The sequence below is a fragment of the Photinus pyralis genome, unplaced genomic scaffold, assembly GCF_008802855.1.
Source record: "Photinus pyralis isolate 1611_PpyrPB1 unplaced genomic scaffold, Ppyr1.3 Ppyr1.4_LG3b, whole genome shotgun sequence".
Classification (NCBI taxonomy): Eukaryota; Metazoa; Arthropoda; class Insecta; order Coleoptera; family Lampyridae; genus Photinus; species Photinus pyralis.
This window is the reverse complement of record NW_022170510.1, coordinates 19810877-19830164: the sequence shown is the minus strand read 5'-3', so window position 1 is coordinate 19830164 and position 19288 is coordinate 19810877. Positions and strand designations below refer to the sequence as shown.

At 36.9% G+C, this 19288-nt stretch overlaps 3 protein-coding genes and 1 long non-coding RNA gene across 4 annotated transcripts; 2 read left to right on the top strand and 2 right to left on the bottom strand.

Moving 5' to 3' along the window:
• Positions 1–316: 316 nt before the first annotated feature.
• LOC116166768 (transient receptor potential cation channel trpm-like) lies at positions 317–9257 on the top strand. Its single transcript, XM_031481875.1, has 4 exons — positions 317–699; positions 749–955; positions 6264–6599; positions 6659–9257. Exons 1-4 carry the CDS (start codon positions 363–365, stop codon positions 7132–7134), a joined length of 1356 nt encoding a protein of 451 aa, XP_031337735.1. The 5' UTR covers positions 317–362; the 3' UTR covers positions 7135–9257.
• Positions 9258–12355: 3098 nt separating this feature from the next.
• On the bottom strand, positions 12356–13769 carry LOC116167395 (EP300-interacting inhibitor of differentiation 3-like). The gene is made up of 5 exons (XM_031482748.1): positions 13568–13769; positions 13295–13524; positions 12833–13247; positions 12669–12781; positions 12356–12533 (listed from the first exon to the last, which is right to left on the bottom strand). Exons 1-5 carry the CDS (start codon positions 13662–13664, stop codon positions 12468–12470), a joined length of 921 nt encoding a protein of 306 aa, XP_031338608.1. The 5' UTR covers positions 13665–13769; the 3' UTR covers positions 12356–12467.
• A 2137-nt stretch (positions 13770–15906) lies between these two features.
• Positions 15907–16513, top strand: LOC116167312. The gene is made up of 2 exons (XR_004144499.1): positions 15907–16234; positions 16446–16513. It is a non-coding gene; the product is annotated as an uncharacterized LOC116167312 (long non-coding RNA).
• Positions 16514–16806: 293 nt separating this feature from the next.
• Positions 16807–18684, bottom strand: LOC116167310 (protein nessun dorma-like). Its single transcript, XM_031482647.1, has 2 exons — positions 17148–18684; positions 16807–17092 (listed from the first exon to the last, which is right to left on the bottom strand). The coding sequence occupies exons 1-2, from the start codon at positions 18563–18565 to the stop codon at positions 16927–16929; spliced, it is 1584 nt and encodes a 527-aa protein (XP_031338507.1). The 5' UTR covers positions 18566–18684; the 3' UTR covers positions 16807–16926.
• Positions 18685–19288: the final 604 nt, after the last annotated feature.

Genomic DNA, 19288 nt, shown 5'->3' with positions numbered 1-19288 from the left:
TTCCACCTAAAAATCCTCAATGACTGGCCTATTAGCAGAACCTCTAAAAATCGAAATAATTTCCAAACCGTATGTTTTGCTGGCAAACTTTTTACGGCACAAACCGGCACAAACGAAGCACTAACCAACCCACCTAGTCTCGACATTTGTGCCTTCAATGTTCTGCTAACTTCACGGACCCTAATAAATCTACTCAATGTTTGTACTCAACAAATTCTCACTTTCAACTTCAACAAAAAAAATATTGTTTTTTTAACTTAAACTTCTTCAATCTTCTTAAATTCTGAACTATAACTGAAGATGTGACTTTCTTACAGAAAGTGGAAGATATTAATACAAAAGAAAACAACCAAACCTCCTCGATGCAAAGTGTGGAGTTTCGCCTCCGAAAAGTCGAGGAGGCATCTCAAGATATTCTCGCTCACCTAGCCGTCATACACCGATTTATGGCGACGCGTACCAACGAAGAGTTACCGCCAATACAAATAGTTACCGATCGCACAAGAAAAACAAGCGAAAGATCCGAGGCTCCCTCGGAAGAGTCACATTTATCCGTACAGCCGGTTCGCAAGAAACCCATACGATCACTCACAGAAGTTCGTCCCGACGCGTACATATTCGACGACGGACTACATTTTGAGGTAAGGCCCGTGGAAGAAGAAGACGAGACTAACGACGCGGAGACTTTTTCGGCTACAGGTACGTTGTAGAACTAGACGGATTAGGTTTTTACGAATTTTGCTCGCAGGTAGCAGAAAACAGTTGAATCTTTTAGAAGAGAGACAGAGAAGTAGTGAGTCGAAAACGTCGCTGGAAAGTTTGGATGAAAAAGACGAAGTTCAATTGTCGGCGGACGACTTGGCGGCGCTCAGTTTGGATACGTTAAGGTGGAGAGCGGCGAAGCGGAGGAGGGATTCTGCCGGTACTGGGCGGCGCAGTTCGGATGGCGGGAATGGTAAATTTTGTTTTCAAATATCTCTTTAAAAAATTGTGTTTCACCTTTTAAAAATGTCAAAATTGGTCTTGTCCAAAGGAAAAGTCCATTAACTACTGCCGAAAAACTTTTAGAACAAGCTGAATTTTCATTCGGATTCATTGCAACTGACCCAATATGACCGACACAAAAGTACAAAAAAAACGGATTCACAACTGAAAACGGCTTCAAAAGGCCAAAAGGAACTAGATGTTTACAATCACTTTTTAAACATTTTTAATTCACAAATTAATATTCGTTCTGTCAAAATTAAAAGAAAATGTATAATGAAAATTCTTATCTGGGTCGTAATTCGATTAAACACAAAACTGATCATTTACACACGAGATAAATTTATTCGACAAAAAACAATTAATAATACTGAAAGAAAGAAAGGTACTCAGGGCCTGCAAACAAAGTACCACAACATGCGATCGATTGAAACAAAATGAGTTACATAAAGTTTTCATTACCTTATAAAGTTAATAATTCTTAAACCCGGTCCTATCTCCGATTTTCTTTCACAAATGCACCAAAGAAAAACATTCACAGAATGGAATTGCCTTCAAACTCTTTCCTTTTCCTTTTCAAATTCTCGTTTATTGACGTAAATGTAGTGTACTTATAGTAACAATTCTATATGGCTCTTTGGTAATGGATGTTTTAACTTAAAGATCACTTTTGCATACACTACCTGAATCTACAAATCCGCTCACAATACCTTTTCCTTATTTATTTCTCACATTAACCAATCGAATGAGCTCTTGGCCACAGACCATTTTCGAAACACTTACCAACAGGTGCCAATTCGTTACAAAAATCATACGACGTAGTTTACATGACAATATAAAGGACTTTCTTTATGGAGGGACATTTTTTATAGTGATTTTTTGGTACTTAAGGTCCCAAAATGGCCCCACAGCACTGGCTTCGATTTAGCAAAGAAAAGTTTTTATCAATTTCGAAAATGTTCATTTCCCAAATATACAGGGTGCTTTCCGAAAGTAGGTAATGCAATTATTATAATTAATGTAATTTATTGAAAAATTTGCACACTTCCAAGTTCTTCAAAGTACTGTCCTTGGGCCTCTTCAGATTTTTTCAGCGACTCTGCCATGACCGGTACGCGCCCTGGAAGGCATCTTCGAGGGTCTTCGTCACGGCTCATTGGATCTCTTCTATGGACGAAAACGGGTTTCCTTCAGGACTGCTTTAATGCGAGGGAACAAAAAGAAGTCTGCCGGGGCGACGTCAGCACTGGGGGGCGGGGGCAGCGGTGGCACCTTGTGTTTGTGGTGAGTCGTGATGGAGTTACCAGCTAGCAGAGATGTCTTTTCTTGTCTTATTAACCCATTTTTGGAGTCCTTTCGGCACATCGACGTAGTAGGCGGCGTTAACTGTCTGTCCCTAAGGAACAAACTCCTTATATGGACCACTCCTTTACTGGCGAAAACGAGAATTTACTTTTGACTCACTCATTATCTTGCCTTTTGGGCTTGGGGGACTGGGCGGGTGGGCCGGTCTCGCGACAAACCTTACCCCCTTTTACTCCAAATGGTTCGAACCCACTTCTACCAATAGGAGCGGCGCAGGAAATTAAATTACATTACTTTTGAAGTACACTGTCGGACCACCCTGGAAAAACTGCGCACCTGTCTTCTAATCAGCGATAACCGCGCGTGCTTATCTTGAAACTAATTAAATTTCACCTCACTCCATGTTCTTATCGCAATGACCAGATGTTCCTACCTTTTAACACCTAATTTCATTTTTACAAATATATTAACAAATTATAAAGCGATCAAATGAAACAAAATGTATAGGTACTTTTAACAATTCTAATACAAAAGAACCTCCATGTTTAATTCAATACCAGCAACCAAGTTTGCAACAAAGAAAATGATATTCCACATACAAGGTGGACCATTATTATTATACGTGCCAAGCCCAAACCATTAAATTTAAAATTCAATGCCCAAACTAAATGTCTGCGTTTCCACAACAATATGCTTACAAAATAAGTTAGGGCGTTCGGAAGGAGGTCATTTTTTTGGTCCTGATTATGGTATCTGACGATTTTTGAATTTTACGCCCCCGATATACTACAGAATATAATTTTCGCGCCAGTCTGAGAAATCATACAGAATTTGAAAAAGAGGGCGTCACAGTAGGTACAGTCTTGTTCCCTATACTCGACTGTACTCAAATTGGTACGATGGGAAATAACGGGTTAATGTCCAAAAATCCGATATGCCCCTATAAAACATTCGCAACTTCCTTATTGGTTAAGATATTAACTTGCGGTTTTACTACCCGCATATTAGGGTTAGGGCAAAATAATTATCCCCCCCCCTCTCACTTTTTTATGGAAAAATAGGAATTTTCTTGTTCTGAAATTGATTTGAAACCCCTCTTTCGTATTCCCCCACACCTCTCATCATCACCGCTCCCTTATTTCTTAGTTCTCTTATTTGCGCATTTGCCCTTTCCAGTCTATCTCTCTTTCCCTTTCGCCCCTCTCCCCTCTTTCCCAAATCTTATCATCTCTGATTTTCTACATTTAACACCATTCCTTTCCTTTCCCAATACCTCTCCATTCATTAAATAAGTGGGCATTCCTGTCCCCGTGTCCAAAACACTTCAGACTCTTCTCCTTTTATTTTAATGGTGGGTTTATGCAAACATTATCATTAGTTCACTATCAAAAATCATTAAGGCCCAGTTGTGCAATGTTTAAACTTCAGTTTATAATCAAATTGTGGATTAAAGGATTTGATTGGCTAATATTTCACAAGTTGACCAATCGTATTTCTGAAATCTGTCAGTTAAACTTAACTGAAGTTTATACTGACGTTGTACAAGCGGGCCTAAGAAATAGCCCATGGAAACAATGGTTTATTGCGCGTTGCTCACCAACGAAACCATCCCGAGCTTAGTAAACTAATGATAATAATAATAATAGGCATTATTGATTGTATAGACTTATCGTTTTTATTCAATTCATTACCCTTGCCGGCCCATGTGGCTCAGTTCAGTTGAAACTGGACTGTGGTGCTAAGGGTCCCTTGTTCGAATCCGGGTTCGTGCATGGATATTTGTAAATGTATAGTGGGGTGGGTTGGTAGAGCAGCCTTGGCTGAAGCCCCGCCCACTCAAAAATAAAGGCAAATAAATAAATTTAAAAAAATAAAATAAGTACCCTTAATCTTTTCTCTCTATATGCCTGATTCTGTATATTCTCCGCCCCTTTTTTCCAATTCCTGTTCCACCCATCTGCGTAATACAAATATACAGTCGATCTTTCCTTCCCCTTTTCTGAAGCCCATTTGTGTTTCCTCCAACATCCTCATTTCTTTCATTGCTCTTTTTAATCTTTTATTCAGTACGCCTTCGTCATTTTCGTGATTCCCCTATAATTTTGCTCATAGTCTTTGTCGCCTCTTTTGAAAATTTGCACTATTGCCTCCGTCCTTCCATTCTACGGATAAACCCCCCTCCTTTCCATACCTTCTTCTATTTTTCATTTTTCTTCTGTTTATCACTTTGCAAAAATCTCTTTCTGTTTTAGTTCCCTGATTTTCTCTTCGTAATCTTCATCTTTTTTTCTTTACATTTTCTTTTGTACTTTTTTTCTGTTCTTTCGCCTCTTTCTCCTGTATTTCCCCTCTTCTTTCTTTCTCCGTATCATTTCTGTATATCTATTTCTCTCTCCTGTGCGCGCTCTCTCTCCCACCACTTATCCTAGATACTCCTTCTAATTTCTTCTCCTTGTTCCTCTACTCTCCGTTTATCCAACTCCATATCTTCCCTTTTAGACTCAATTCCATCGCTTGGTGATTCGATTCTATCCTTGTTCGTACCTTAAATTCATCATAGCGCACATAGCTATGACTTTTTGAGAAGTACAGATCAATACATGAAAAATGCACTAAAATTATTCGCTTTAGCCCTTAGGGCGAAAACCTTTCTCCATTTTTTAATGTACTTTTGTGGAACAATTACTGATTTTCCTCTTCCTCTCATACATATGGATTGCCTGTCCTTATTTGCCTCCATATTAAACTCTTTTCTAGTAACTCCAGTAACACTTCTCCCTCTTTGTTGCACTTTTTATCCCTTGATTTTCTATCTTGTGTTCCTCTTCCTATCTCTACCCATTTTCTTTTAATTCCTGTTCTGGCATTAAAATCTCCCCCTAATATTAGCCCCTCCTCCACCCTTTCATCTACCATATTTTTTGTTTTATTTTTTAAGTCCTTTATTGCTTTTCTGTTGTATATTTATTTACTTATTTATTATCCCTCTCTTGCGCCCAATTACAGAGTGACCCGCATAATGCTTTTTAGAGGTGCCATCCTTGCCATTCTATTATCCCATTTTTTAGCGCATTTTTTAAGAATGTGCCATTGTTTGCGTTTTGTCCGTCCGTCCGTCCGGACCCACTTCTGCAGTTTCGAACTACTTCTAGGGGAATGGTCCTGGAGTCCTGGAATTTTTTGCAGTAGGTAGCCCCCCCCCCCCCACGAATTATTTCCGAAGATGCTCTTTTTGAAAGTAAAACGTGCATAACTTCTACATACGACAACCAATTGGTCTCAGTTTTTGCATACGCATGCCTTTAGTGGTGCCAAGTTAAAGTTTAGAAAATTGGGGGGGGGGGCACATGTTCTACCCTTCATGGTATTCTAATGAAAGGTCTCATCGAAATAAATTGGTTTGTACAAACTATAACTTTCCCGTGCGACTCTTTTTCGAGATCAGTGAGCGACAGGGGGGTTAAAAATTAATTTTATCTCAGTGTATTCTAATTAAAGGTCTCATCGAAAGGAACCGTTTTCTACCAACTACTGCCCTTCTTTCTGCCCTCTTATCAAAGTGCGGGTTTGTTGGCCTTCATGGTACTCTAATGAAAGGTCTCAACGAAAGGGATTAATTTCTACCAACCATAGCCCTCCTCGTCGACGCTTTATCGTGGTCGGGTATATTCCATTATACCTCAAGAACGGATTGTCGGAAGAGGGTACTCACAAAGGGCGACTGAAATATATCCATTGGTGATGTCAAAACAAAAGTGTTTTCGGTTAAAGTTATACCTGTTTACCCCTCTTTTTACCCTTCTGTTGCCTTCCCTCTATATCTTTCATATGCTACCCCCGCTGCATTCCGTAATATGATAATTTTGATGTTGCCCTTCTTCATTTTTATTTCGTTCTTCTCTTTTCTTCTGTTGTTTGTGTTTGTACCCGTTACATTACATGCAAGTCCTATAATATTATTTTATACTTTTCAGGAGACTCTTTACACGGCAGTCGCCCAGTTCTTGCCGTCCGCCAATTTTCACAGACACATTCAGAACCCGACAACAGCGAGCATTCAGTATTGGCCAACCTACCGATGCGCGCAGGTACAGTGGAACGGAGCGTCACGTTTGCGGAACCGACGATCACAGTTATACCACCGACCACTGCGGGACAAAACAACGCTCGTAGTATGCTAATGGCCATGCATACGGAATACACCAGCATAACGGACGAACTCGAAACCGTCTGCGGATTATTAAGTCCGCCGAGAACGCCGAACCTTCTATCGCCGCCGCGCCCCGGGCAAAACGCCACCGCCTTACCGTGTAAGAAAGCTAATTAAAACTTGCGTCTCAATCATTTTTTAATTTAATTGTCGTAACAGCACGAAGACGTCACACGTCTGAAATGTCCAATCCTGAAATAGCGTTACATATCGAGAAAGAGCACCTTCGCGACGCCGAAGAAAGCGACTACATGCTAATGGAAAATCTCATACAAAGAAGGTACATCGAGGACGACGTACCGAATCCGGGCATGCTGACGGTGGTTCGCGAAACCTGCGAACTTTACCGTACCCCTCTGCCTTTGAGAGCTTTAAGACGTTCGAGCGCGATCGAAGACGACATAGCCGGCGTTCCGCTTCCGGAGGACGGTCCATCGACGTCCGGTCAAAATGAGACCTTGCGCCAAGATTCCTGCGACTCTAACACTTTAAGTGAGGCCGCTCCTCTCATAAATCAGTTACCACAAAGGCCCTCTATTGTAATTGATTCTTCTCAGTTACCGTTTCAGAGAGAAGATCTGAAAAAGGCCGACAGTAAGGGTAGTCTTCATATGCAATCAGAAACGATGTGTTAGGTTTCTATCTCAGTTTGCTCATTTATTAGGTATTGAGTTACCTACAATAACGTAGACCGTAGTTCGCGATGTAAAAACTATAATCTCATTTTGGTAATATAGAAAAAAAGCCATATTCATATACTACTAAAAGTGTCTCAAGGACACTTTAATAATCTACATGCTTATAAAGCCGTTGCTCTGTGATGAAATATTTATTTACATATCAAAAACTCAATAATTTTATTTTATGATTAACTTTTTAAACATTAGGATAAACAAAAATTAACATGTGTAAATACATCAGAACAAGATTTTTACAAGAAGATATACAAATTGACATATAATTATTTTAATAGCCAAAAAATGGCTTAACTAAAGTATAAAAAGGTTTCTGCTGTTAAACTGCGAGATAATAAAATAGTGCGCATTTGTTTTGCTTTTTAAACAATAGGTGGTGGTTAACTTGGGACCCAATGGACTGGAACTATATTAACAGATCTGTTTATATCGGAACTTTTTTTATTTTGAGAAAACATAGGTACTTATGTTTTTTAGTTTATTTTATGTTTTTAGCAATTAAACGCTGTGACCAATTATAAAAACATTTTGGGTCATTTGACTTAATCAAGAGCCTAATTAAGGTAGGTCTGAAAGATGATAAGACATTTGGTTATGTCCATCACATTTTTCCATTTTTTTTCTTGATTTTGGGCCAGTTGCAGGTAGGCATGGCAATTGCATTTGGAATTTTATTTATTCAGGCAAATGAAATCAAAAAAAGTAAAAAGTAAAAAATGCTTTGTGCATTATTTTCGTGTTCTTTATCATACAACCTTTTTCTCCAGTCTTGTTTTTACAATAATTTGTTGGTGATTTTGATTAGGGCGTTGCAGCTCCATATGGCGGAGAGATCATTATTATTTTGATATGATTTGAACCCCAGCTTAATGTTTAGCAGGGGCACGGGCTTTTTTATGAATGCTCATACTTTCTACTTTATTCACTTCCATGTTTTGCCTTGCCTTTTTTGATTTATCTGGCAAAAATCAAAAAAACAGTCTTAAATAACTAGCATTTGACGAACGGGATTCTGTACTTAATATAACCCTTGTAAAGAGTTACTTAAATTGTACTTTAAGAAACTCTAAAACAATTTGAGTATTATGCAAGTCAACTTAAATGGCGTGTACTATTGTGACATATCCAAATCAAAATTGTATACAGTTGTGAATATGGCTATTGGGTATTTTTGTAACAATAACCCTTCATATTATCATATCCAGTCACACAATAACTGTTAATCGTCGAAGTAGAATTTACAAACTGATTATTATAAAACTATCAGATGCTTGTAGATATTTTAAGTCATAACTTATTTTTCTAATACTGTAAGTAAATATCACTTTATAATCTATCTCTTATATCGATAAATGGTAACGAATCAAATTTTTTAGATTAAAGTATTAAAAAAACATAAATTAATTTTATATTGTAGGTATATTTTTTAAAAACAACTGACAATATATATCTAGTGACTAGTCTTTAAAGGCTGATTTTTATATTTGTTGGTTCATCTTCAAAAAATCAGCCTCGAGTGAATTAGGTAATTGTAAATAAAAAAATTGGAATTGATGCTCAATAGGAACTATCGGAGCACCAAGGCAATTGAATTAGTTAAATTTCTTTCTCTTTGTACTTAGCTTTAAGCAGTGTCTACAGCAATATTATCTAATTGTTACAAAATCTCAAACTCACACAGCTCATCGATGATCAATTCATTTTTCTGTTCTCATACTTGCAGTGAAAATGTGTCATATCATCTAATACCAACTAATATAGAACAAATTAACTGCCTATATACACAAGGATAGTCGTTGAGTGTAAAAAACATACATTAAATTGTTAATCGTAAATTAGCTCTATGAATTGTATCCTATATCGTATCACAAATCGCATTCAGCAAACCGAATGGAAATTCAATAAAGAACACAGTGGCAGTTATACAATTTCGTGAATGATTTTTACCAATGACCAAAACAGAACCACCATTTTATATCTTTATGTAAAATTGTAAAACAACTTTTGGTATAAAAAGTGATATGTATTGAAGAAATAAAGCAATGATGATTTTAAATCTGTTATTTGGAATTGTTGATCTTCATCTCCTTTTTACACCTCCTACTCCGTTATAACTTCTTCAAATAATAATAAATAATGTTATAATGAAAAAATGAACCCTTTAAGCTACACACAAAGGAATTTTTTTTTGGGTTTTTAAATTGATTGGTATCAGGTAATCTTATCGATTCCGTAATATTTATTAATATTTTATATTATATAATTTTTATTTCATTTTTAAATGTCATTCAAGATTATTTTTATAAAATATCTTAAACATTTTCCCCTCTTGTCCCATCTTCGATTCCACTTCCTTATTCTTTCCTTAAAATATTTAATTTTAATTTTATCCCTCTCTTGTTTTGGGCCCTCAACAGGCATACGCCCAATTAAATAAATAAATAAATGTCTCATATCTTTCCTTAATGTAATGAAACGGCTATTTAAACAAATTTAGATATCGTTCAAACGACGTAAATTAACATTTCTCCCCCTAAATTGAAACAAAAAAATTCTTAACCCCAATAAACACAACACAAATTCGTTGAAATTTAAAGTTTTTTTTGTCAATTTAACATGAACTTAAACCAACACAACTGACGACAACACAATTTTCTAACAATCTATCGCGAAGTGCGCATGTCATTTTTTTTCTTCTAGAAAAGCCAAACATATTGCATACTGTAAACATCAAGTGTGCGCATGCGTAAACTAAGACAAACAAGTCGCGGCTCGGCTGACAAACCCTGTCCTCGGCTTGAGTCGCGCCGACTCGTTGGCCAATCAAAGCGTCACAGCACACCTTGCCATATTTGAATAATTCCGGTATAAAATACCGAAATCGTAGGCGGCAACGGAAGTGACAAAATATGCAGAACTTCCATACTTACTTCTCCATCTTATGGTCCTTGCAATGGATATGATCTATGGGCAGTATTTAGGCTGATTTTGTGGTATTTTTTTCTTACTATAGTTTTGTAATTTTAAACCTGACTTTCCCGTGTAGGGGCGGGAAAGAATACCCCTACCGCAGAGGGCGCTGCGTGTCGTAAGAGGCGACTATACAACTGCCGTTTGGTTGAGTGATCGGAAAGTGGAATGTTGTAGTGAATGTATAAGAACGGCACGACTAATAACTGTATAATAGTGTTCATAAAATAACAAGTTTTTTTTTTAAATCAATCAAGTTTTGTATTTGAAATAATTTTGATTTTAATTTTTCTTATATCGCCAAATATTTCAATTAACCTAGCAATTAACTATTTATTTTTGGAAATTTGCTTATGGAAAAAAAATTAACAAATTCACCTATAATTTTTTTATTTTTTGGTTTAATGCCCTGAAGATATGAATTTGAAAGTGCTTATTTTGAAGGGTTGTCTAATTTTATGCATTTATTTATGTGATTACCTGGTATTCATATTATAAAATTCTTACTTATTTTTTTTCGAAATTTGTTTTTTGTCCATATCTAATCGAAAAAGTACGAATTGTTTTGGATTCTAAGCACCAAAATTAATAAGAACAAGTGTTTTCCCGAGAAATTTTGGTGTAGTCGATTTTTGGTAAAAAAGGAAGGCCTTTTTTTTGGCTCGAAAAAAAAATTGTCTCAGATCGACCGTGAAAAACCATTTTCTTATAGAATGTGGCCTGTAGAATCCATAATTTCAAACAGTTCCAAGATTGGGCCGCTAGATCAAAAGACAGCCTTTTGAATTTTCTTTCGAAATTGGTTTCTAGTCTATCTATTAATTTGGAAAAGTATAGGGATTACCAAAGAGATGGCGCAAATGTACCAATTGCATACACAAAAGACAATTTCAGATACTGGATCATTGAAGTACAATTGCTCTACAAATCCTACATGAAATTGCACATTTTCAACTGCCCTTTAAGGAAAATTGAGTCGGACGTGGCTATTAAGTGCATATATTAAAATGTTATTTTGAATGTAGTTTCGTACGTGGCGACATCTCATTGGAACTGGTTCAACTATTAAGAAAATAATAAGGAAAAGTATAGGGATTACCAAAAAGATGGCGCAAATGTACCAATTGCATACACAAAAGACAATTCCAAATACTGGATCATTGCAGTACAATTGCGCTACAAATCCTACATGAAATTGCACATTTTCAACTGCCCTTTAAGGAAAATTGAGTCGGACGTGGCTATTAAGTGCATAAATTAAAATGTTATTTTGAATGTAGTTTCGTACGTGGCGACATCTCATTGGAACTGGTTCAACTATTACAAGAAAATAATAAGGAAAAGTATAGGGATTACCAAAGAGATGGCGCAAATGTACCAATTGCATAGACAAAAGAATTCCAGATACCAGATTTAAAAAAATTGTCTCAGATCGACCGGGAAAAAACATTTTCTTATAGAATGTGGCCTGTAGAATCCATAATTTCAAACAATTCCAAGGTTGGGCTGCTAGATCAAAAGTTACAGCCCTTTGAATTTTTTTCAAAATTGGTTTTTTGTCAATAATTTTTTATTGAGAGGTCTAATCGAAAAAGTACGAATCGTTTTGGATTCTACGCACCAAAATTAATAAGAAAAATTGTTTTCCCGAGAAATTTTGGAGTAGTCAATTTTTGGTAAAAAAGGAAGGTTAAGTATTCGAATACTTCTCCAAGTATTCAAATACCTACCTGCAATGCGCTACGCATACGCCACTGCACATATAGCATTAATAAGGTATATTTGGATCAGAAGTCCCATTCTCTTTCAAAATATGTTAAATAATTAATTTCTTTTATTCAAATGGAGTGGCTCTTACAAAAAACGTTTTGTTGCATCTACATTATCTAGTTGCGTTTTGGAATCTCCTCCTTTATAGACGGTGTGGCCCTGAACAAGCTAAGGGATGAATGTCAGATTGAACCTATGGGGCGGTATTTGAAAAAAAAAACGTGAAAAAGATTAAATGTTCTAAAATTCTTTTGGCTGTTTTATTGGCCCATTTTTTGTACATGTGTACTTTTAAATTAGACGGTGGTGTGTTCTCCATTATCATTTTACTGTCCAAAGTCTGCAATGTAGATTGACTGTTCTTAGAATTCTAGGGCCCTGAACTGCAGCCCAAGACTTAAAAACTTAATTAAAAAAGTAATAAGTCAAAAGTACACAGTCCTCTATTACATAAAATGATTTTATAACACAAAATATAAAATGTTTATTGCTAATTTAAATGCACTTAGATGGATTTTAGTGCTTGACCAATGTCACGTTGTTTTGGACTGCAAAAGTTTTCTGCGAGCTTCTATCAGTCCCTCCTTGGTTCTCAGCATCTAACAAATTTTTAAATCAGACTGAATCTTTTAAGTAGTACTGATTTGACAGATGTCAATTAATTATTACTAATTGATAGATGCCAATTAAAAAAAAGATGAACATTATCAGTAAAAAAGAAATAATGATTTTACCTCCCAATCATCCATAGTAATTGATGGAATCATTTGGGAATTTTTACCCCCTGAACCCCTAAATGCCTTCAGATTACTTTTGCGAACTGGCTCAATAAATGGAATGTTGCCTTCTACAAACACACATAGAAATTTATTTAAACAAAAACTGTTAATTATCATACCACTATTCAATTTAGCTTTACCATCGCGAACTAAAAACGAAGTGTAAAAGATATTTTCGATTGTGGCCCCGAAATCTTCAGAGTCGATCACAAAATCAAAGTAAGCGATTGGGTTATTGTTGTTTTCTTTATATTTCAAAGAAAGCACGTTCGCTATAAAGTTAACAGTATCGTCCACGCCTTCTTCGTCCTTTTGTAAATTGTGAACTCTTTCCAGTTGTGTTTTTTGCACACTTTCCTGCGCCTCGCGTTTGCTTCGTTCTTTTTTCTGTTTCGGCTCGGGAAGTTTCGTCGGATCGAAAGTGCCATACAAAAATGAGTAGTCGGATACACTAGGGATGGTTTTACGGGCGTCGTCTAAGAGATTCAACAAATCAGATGGTTTGAAGTTCTCCGTTTCTTTTATCTCATCTATCTGTTGGTAAAAGTGAATAACAATGATTTAAGCGATTGTGAACCTACAATTTTCGAAGCGAATTCCGTCGGCTCATACGTCGATGTGAAAATGTCAACGTTCTCGATGCACTTCACCAAAAGACCGCCCGCAGTGGATAAAACGACGTGCTGCAGTAGAGTTTCATCGAGAAACTCGACGCGATTAACAAACGGGCACTGATCGTCAATTTGCTTTACCTCGTGTAAAACTTCCCCTAAATCTTTTATGGTATTCAGTCCGGTGCCCTCGTTTTCCTCTGAAAAAGAGCGTTATTTGGGTGTGACGAAGGAACGTAATACCTATCGATTCAATCCTGTGTAGCAATTCACGGTAGCCTTGTTTTCGTATGTGGGACTGTTTTTTTGAGTCGCCATTATTCTCCTGACTGGATGACATAATAGGAATTATAAGCAAATGTTAGTTAATTAATATTGTGATAATGCACAATAGTTAATACTTGGGTAAACGGCGGGTTAACCTAAAAAAAAAAATAACAGTGGATCTGCAACTACCAGTGAACATTTGAACTACTAAGGTCAATTTTGAACTTCTAGAAACTGCGATATAAATGATTCTTTATGCATTTTATTCTGAAAATCCCCCATTAACACTGGACCAGGCATTCAGCCAAAATTCATGATAGCGATGAATAAATTTCGTATTTGCATTTCATGTTTAAAATACACTGACTCCATTTTTTACAAAATGGCGGCCAGCTTAGAAGATTAAAATGGCCACCATTTTTTAAATAATGAAGTATGTGTTGACGGTGCAGATGTAGTTGTAGGCGAAATGCGACGACGAAACGGGCAGTAGGGCTTGAGATACATAAAACTATTCCGAATGACATGTATTAATATTTCTTGTAAGTTTTCAATAAATGCTTTTTTATGTTTTTTTAAATTCATAATTAACGGCCATCAGATACGCCGTAGGGCGTAGGCCATCGCCTACATATGGTAATTTTTTTATACCTTTTTTTGTATATAAATAAAATAATTATAGTTACATATGTATTACATTGGAGAAAACTTTATTATTACACATTAGACTTACAAGAACAAAAAAAATCCATTATTCATTGGCACGAACGGTGTTACGTTTGGATGTTATTCTATGGGTTGGATCTGTCTTGAATGGCGGTGGTGAACGCGTCTATCCATAAATGTTTGTTGATATTTTGTGTTTTTTTAATGCAGGTAATAATCTTTGCATTTCTTTACATTATCCTATTTGTGTTTTTATATTTTTGGTGTGCTTTGAATCTGTGTTCTTGAAATTTACTTGGTTTAACCCTACGAGTAAAAAATAAATTACTCGTAGGTTTAACCGCAATGCAGAATGACATATTTGATACCGTTATCATCTCTGAGGGTATCTCGAAGTTTCACAGGTAATGAGCCAGTGGCGTACGTAGAAATTTATTCTGTGGAGGGATTAAACAAGTTCGTGGCACATACAGTCACCCAGTGCGTACTAGAAGGGGGGAGGGGGTAAGAAATAGAAATTGATGGGTTGCAGGTTGCTGATGCTGGTAGTCATTATATATTTATTATTGTACAGGCGAAAAAGATTAGATTAGAACGGTATTTTAATTCTTACTGCTGACAGGCCCCTTTATTGCTTTTGCTTTAATTAGTCAACGAAAACTTTGAATAATAGGTATATTTATGGGCAAAAAACCAATTTCGACAAAAAATTCAAAGGGCTGTAACTTTTGATCTAGTAGTCCGATCTTGGAACTGTTTGAAATTATGGATTCTACAGGCCACATTCTATAAGAAAATATTTCCGGTCCATCTGAGACAATTTTTTTTCTGGGCAAAAAAAAAGGCAGTGCACAACCTTCGTTTTTTTACCAAAAATCGACTACACCAAAATTTCTCGGGAAAAAACGTTTTCTTATTAATTTGGGTGCGTAGAATCCAAAACGATTCGTACTTTTTCGATTAGGCGTCTCAATCAAAAGTTATGGGCAAAAAAATTCCTGTTTTTAAAATTTAAAATTCTAATTTTCGTCATTTCGTGAAAGGCAAGACGCAGGTACCTCACCTCAGTAGCAGTACTAAGTACCTGATACCTATTTGTTATTTTGGGCATCAATGTAGCGAATTGCCGATCGATGCCGAATAGCCAAATCGTTGACTGCCAACACTGATCAGTCACTGAATAGTGAATACTGAATACTACAGAATATTTAGATTTTAGTGACTTTAGACTTTAACCAAAACCAAAATTGCTCTCTATATATACCTATATATTATTGCCTTTATTTTAAAGTGGGCGGAGCGGATAGCGGAGTATTACCTAAATACCTAATAGCTTTGACGATAACTCAATTCTTCTGGGGGGGGGGGATATATCCCCTTCCCCTCCGTAAATACGCCACTGTAAGGAGCTAGAGCAAAAGCTCCACCGAAAACGTGAGTTTTTTGAAAATTGCTTACCTTTAAGAGCTTGTAGCTGGGAAACGTAGCGTTTTTTGGAAATCTATAATGGTGGCCACTTAAATAGTTGAAAAGTAAAAATAGGTATTGTACCTAAATATTTAAATGGTCGCCATTTTGGAAATTGATTGCGATCAAAATTATATTCAGTAACCTCAGCTTTGGGACAGGGCGTTCCGGAACCCGAAATGCCAGGTGATCGTGACCTAATCTCATTGAATTGAAATCACATAACGAGTGTTTAAAAGTTGTGGTTACTGCTACACCAGGCATGTCCTGTATTTTGCCGTACACTGTACATAGGACAGCTTAATGTTAGTTATAACCTCAAAAAAATTATAAACTACACCTTCGAATTCGAAGTGATTATACATAATTTATTTACATTATGAGTGATAGAAATATTGACCAAAGTCTCAGAAAGCCTAGACGCACCAAAGGAACTCCATTCTACAGACAACGACACTATTATTCTTTGGGCTTTCTTGGTTTAAGTGCGATATGTGGATGGCTTTATTTGTAATTTTCTTTTCATTTATTTCAACTGGAGGTGAAATTTTGCTTGTATTTAGTACATTATGTAACAAATTGCACCTCCGGATTTTTAATACACGGCATGATGCCACTACCAAATTCATTGCAGTACCTTCGCAATGTTACTTACCTTATTTATTTTGCGGCAGTGGCTAATGCCAAATTAAGTGTTGGATAAAATGTAGAATCTTTTCAGGTCGTGGAGTGAAGCGAGGAAACTTGGCAAAGATGCGGAGAACGGTAAATTTGATTATCCCGATTCATTAAAAGAGCACATAGCTTCTCATAAAGTCGGCTATGATCCTGCGATGCTACAGGTACTTTTGAAGCTTCAACAGAAAGCTGACGAAAAAGTGACGACTTCTCAGCCGCAGTCTGGTTTCAGTAAATTGTTTAGCCAACCTGATGTGTAACCTGTTATTTTTAGTCTGTTTACTAGGAATTAGGTTATAAATAGAAATTTTGTTGCTCACTAAAAAAAATTTAGTGGTAAAGGATGTTTTCCACAGTCTAAACTGAACGTGAATTCCTTGAGGGAAAAAATCGAGAGGGCAGGAGAAATTTAATGAACCTTTTAATTGAAATCCCCACGTTTATAAACAATGTAAACATAAATAACAAATTTCTAAACTTAACATTAATTTATAATTCAAAGAAATTGATCAACTTAAGACCCTTTATTTCAACTTCACTATAGTTGTGTCAAGCGTCTCATCGCTTGAATCGTCATCTGATTGAGCATTTAAAAGATCTTGTATCAAGTCTATCTCTCCAACAGAATTGATATTACAATCAGCGCCATTACCTTCTCCCGTAACATTCTTAATGGTGACAAACGGAAACCTGCAAAAAAACAATTGAATCATCAATGTATTTTTCGGATACTTTAAGGACATACATTTTTAACATGTCAAAGTTGCCATTGGGACAATCTTCTAATTCGTTACGAGTCTCTACTCCTACAGCAAAATCACAGCAGTTTCTGAAGTGGCACGAATCCAATTTAACGGTGCTGTTATCGTAAATTGTCAAACCGAAACGGGCATTTTCTATCTTCGTATTGGTCACATGTACTTTGGAGAGAAAATTTGCAATGATGGCTCTCTCGAAGCCGACAATATCACAGTCGATTACGTTTAATATTGCACCAGGGGAGACAATAATACCGTCGCACGTATGGGACTTGACGGCATTAACGAATTTACAATTCTTCAAGGTAACCGTGCCTTGCCGAACGAGTAAGCCGCATTGAGCGGCTTGTACTTCTATCGTTAGATTTTCGAAGGTGCAAGTGCCACAGCAGTCCAACATGTTGATTTCCTGCGGCGAGAATACGACCGTGTCGTCTCTCCCGAACAGACCTTTTAACACCCCGCCGTTCTGCAGGGCGTACAATTCTTTAAAGCTATGCCTGCAGTTGCTGAGTAAAATGACATCGTCGGTGGCCCCATCGATTAAGGCTGTGTTTAACGAGGGTTTGTAGCGGACGTTCGTTGCGCCGACGTGGGGCTTGACATGGTTAAGAAACGTGATGTAATCGTCCACTTTGCCCTGGGGTAGTACCACAACGTGAGCCGGCTCGTTACCTTTACGTTTCGGTACCAATCGCTCCCGCCGTTTAAGCAGGGCAAGCCGCAAGAGGGGATTCTCAAGAAACTCCACTTCGTTCCGGATTTGCATCATACGCACGCGATATTTCGCATCGTCTTCCACGCACCGTCGTTTATGTAAATGCCGCGCCTCAGTTATCAAGTTATTTATATGTACAGCGGTATGCTTCGGAATGTTATTAGTGGATATTTCGTAAAACAAACGTAGACGTGATTCCAAATGCTCGCGAACCCAATTTATGGAATCGTCCTCTTCTAAATCCCACGGCATAAAGATGTAAAGATAAAACACTCGTAAACTATCCAGGCAGTCGGCGGTCGAGGAAAGACCTGGCTGGTGAGATGGATCTTGTTTTTTGGTCGGCCATAGTTCGATTAGTGGAACGATAAAATGTCTACCTGACAAATTTGTGTCGCCATCATCTGCAAGAACTTTAACGGTAGCTGCCAGTTTCTCGTAATGGACATCTACCACATGCACAAATACAGTTATCGGGAATTCAATTTTAAGTTGTTCGCATATAAGCCTCGGTATCTTCCAAATGGCATACCATCCAGATACCTGGATAGCCAATTCCGCGTAAATTGACCATTTTTTGTGCACTTGGGAGGAGTGAACAAGTTTATGGTGAGGGTCTGTTAAAATCTCTGTATATTCTTGCAGCCTATGTTCATAGCTCTTATTGAATGTTATCACAGGATTCATTTTTGAAAATAACGTTAAACGTGATGAATAAACTAAGACAACAAATGAAGAAAATCCCAAATGAAAAGACAAGAGCACAAGACAGTTACTTTTTCTAAGAATTTGAATTTTTTTGTTTTGTTTGTGATCAGTGCTACCAACTTTACTAACTTTCAGAGTTTTTGAACATACAGGGTGTCCGACGATATTTATACAATGTGCTCAAAGGGAAATCAGCACTATAGCTATTTTTATTATTATTGCAACTACGAAATTGATTAAATTAGCAAAGACCAAAAACAATTGCACATTAAGTTATTCAAAAACTACTTTTTTAATGTATCGCCATATTTAAAAAAACAAAATTTTGAATTTAAAAAAAACTGTGCATAGGCATTACACACGACAGAAGTAAAACATCCCTAGTTTGAAATGCAAACGAATCTCATATAAATGTAGGTCAATTGATTAAGAACGGTAAACTAATTAGCACGTCAATTGAACCGTCCTCATTTCAGAAAGATTCCCCTCGTGCTCCCACTTCCAACGTGCGGGCGTGAGGAGTGGGGGAATCCGTGCGCTCTACACTCATTCGCGTTTCACTATTGCCGTGACCGTGGCCGTTGGCGCTCGTACTATTCGACTTACCCTACGTTGCCTAAAGAAGTTTCACTTCAAAAATCAGTTTTATTACATGATTGCATAAACTGAATTGGAACATTCGAAACCATTCGCAAATAATCG

Coding starts and splice junctions, on each gene's coding strand:
- LOC116167395 (XM_031482748.1), bottom strand. CDS start 13,664: ATGTCATCCAGTCAGGAGAATAATGGCGACTCAAAAAAACAGTCCCAC. Junction 12,782..12,832: donor TAAAGCTAAATTGAATAGTG/GTATGATAATTA, acceptor GTGTGTTTGTAG/AAGGCAACATTCCATTTATT. Junction 12,534..12,668: donor TTACTATGGATGATTGGGAG/GTAAAATCATTA, acceptor AAAATTTGTTAG/ATGCTGAGAACCAAGGAGGG.
- LOC116167310 (XM_031482647.1), bottom strand. CDS start 18,565: ATGAATCCTGTGATAACATTCAATAAGAGCTATGAACATAGGCTGCAA. Junction 17,093..17,147: donor AACTTTGACATGTTAAAAAT/GTATGTCCTTAA, acceptor GTTTTTTTGCAG/GTTTCCGTTTGTCACCATTA.
- LOC116166768 (XM_031481875.1), top strand. CDS start 363: ATGCAAAGTGTGGAGTTTCGCCTCCGAAAAGTCGAGGAGGCATCTCAA. Junction 956..6,263: donor CAGTTCGGATGGCGGGAATG/GTAAATTTTGTT, acceptor TATACTTTTCAG/GAGACTCTTTACACGGCAGT. Junction 6,600..6,658: donor AAACGCCACCGCCTTACCGT/GTAAGAAAGCTA, acceptor TTGTCGTAACAG/CACGAAGACGTCACACGTCT.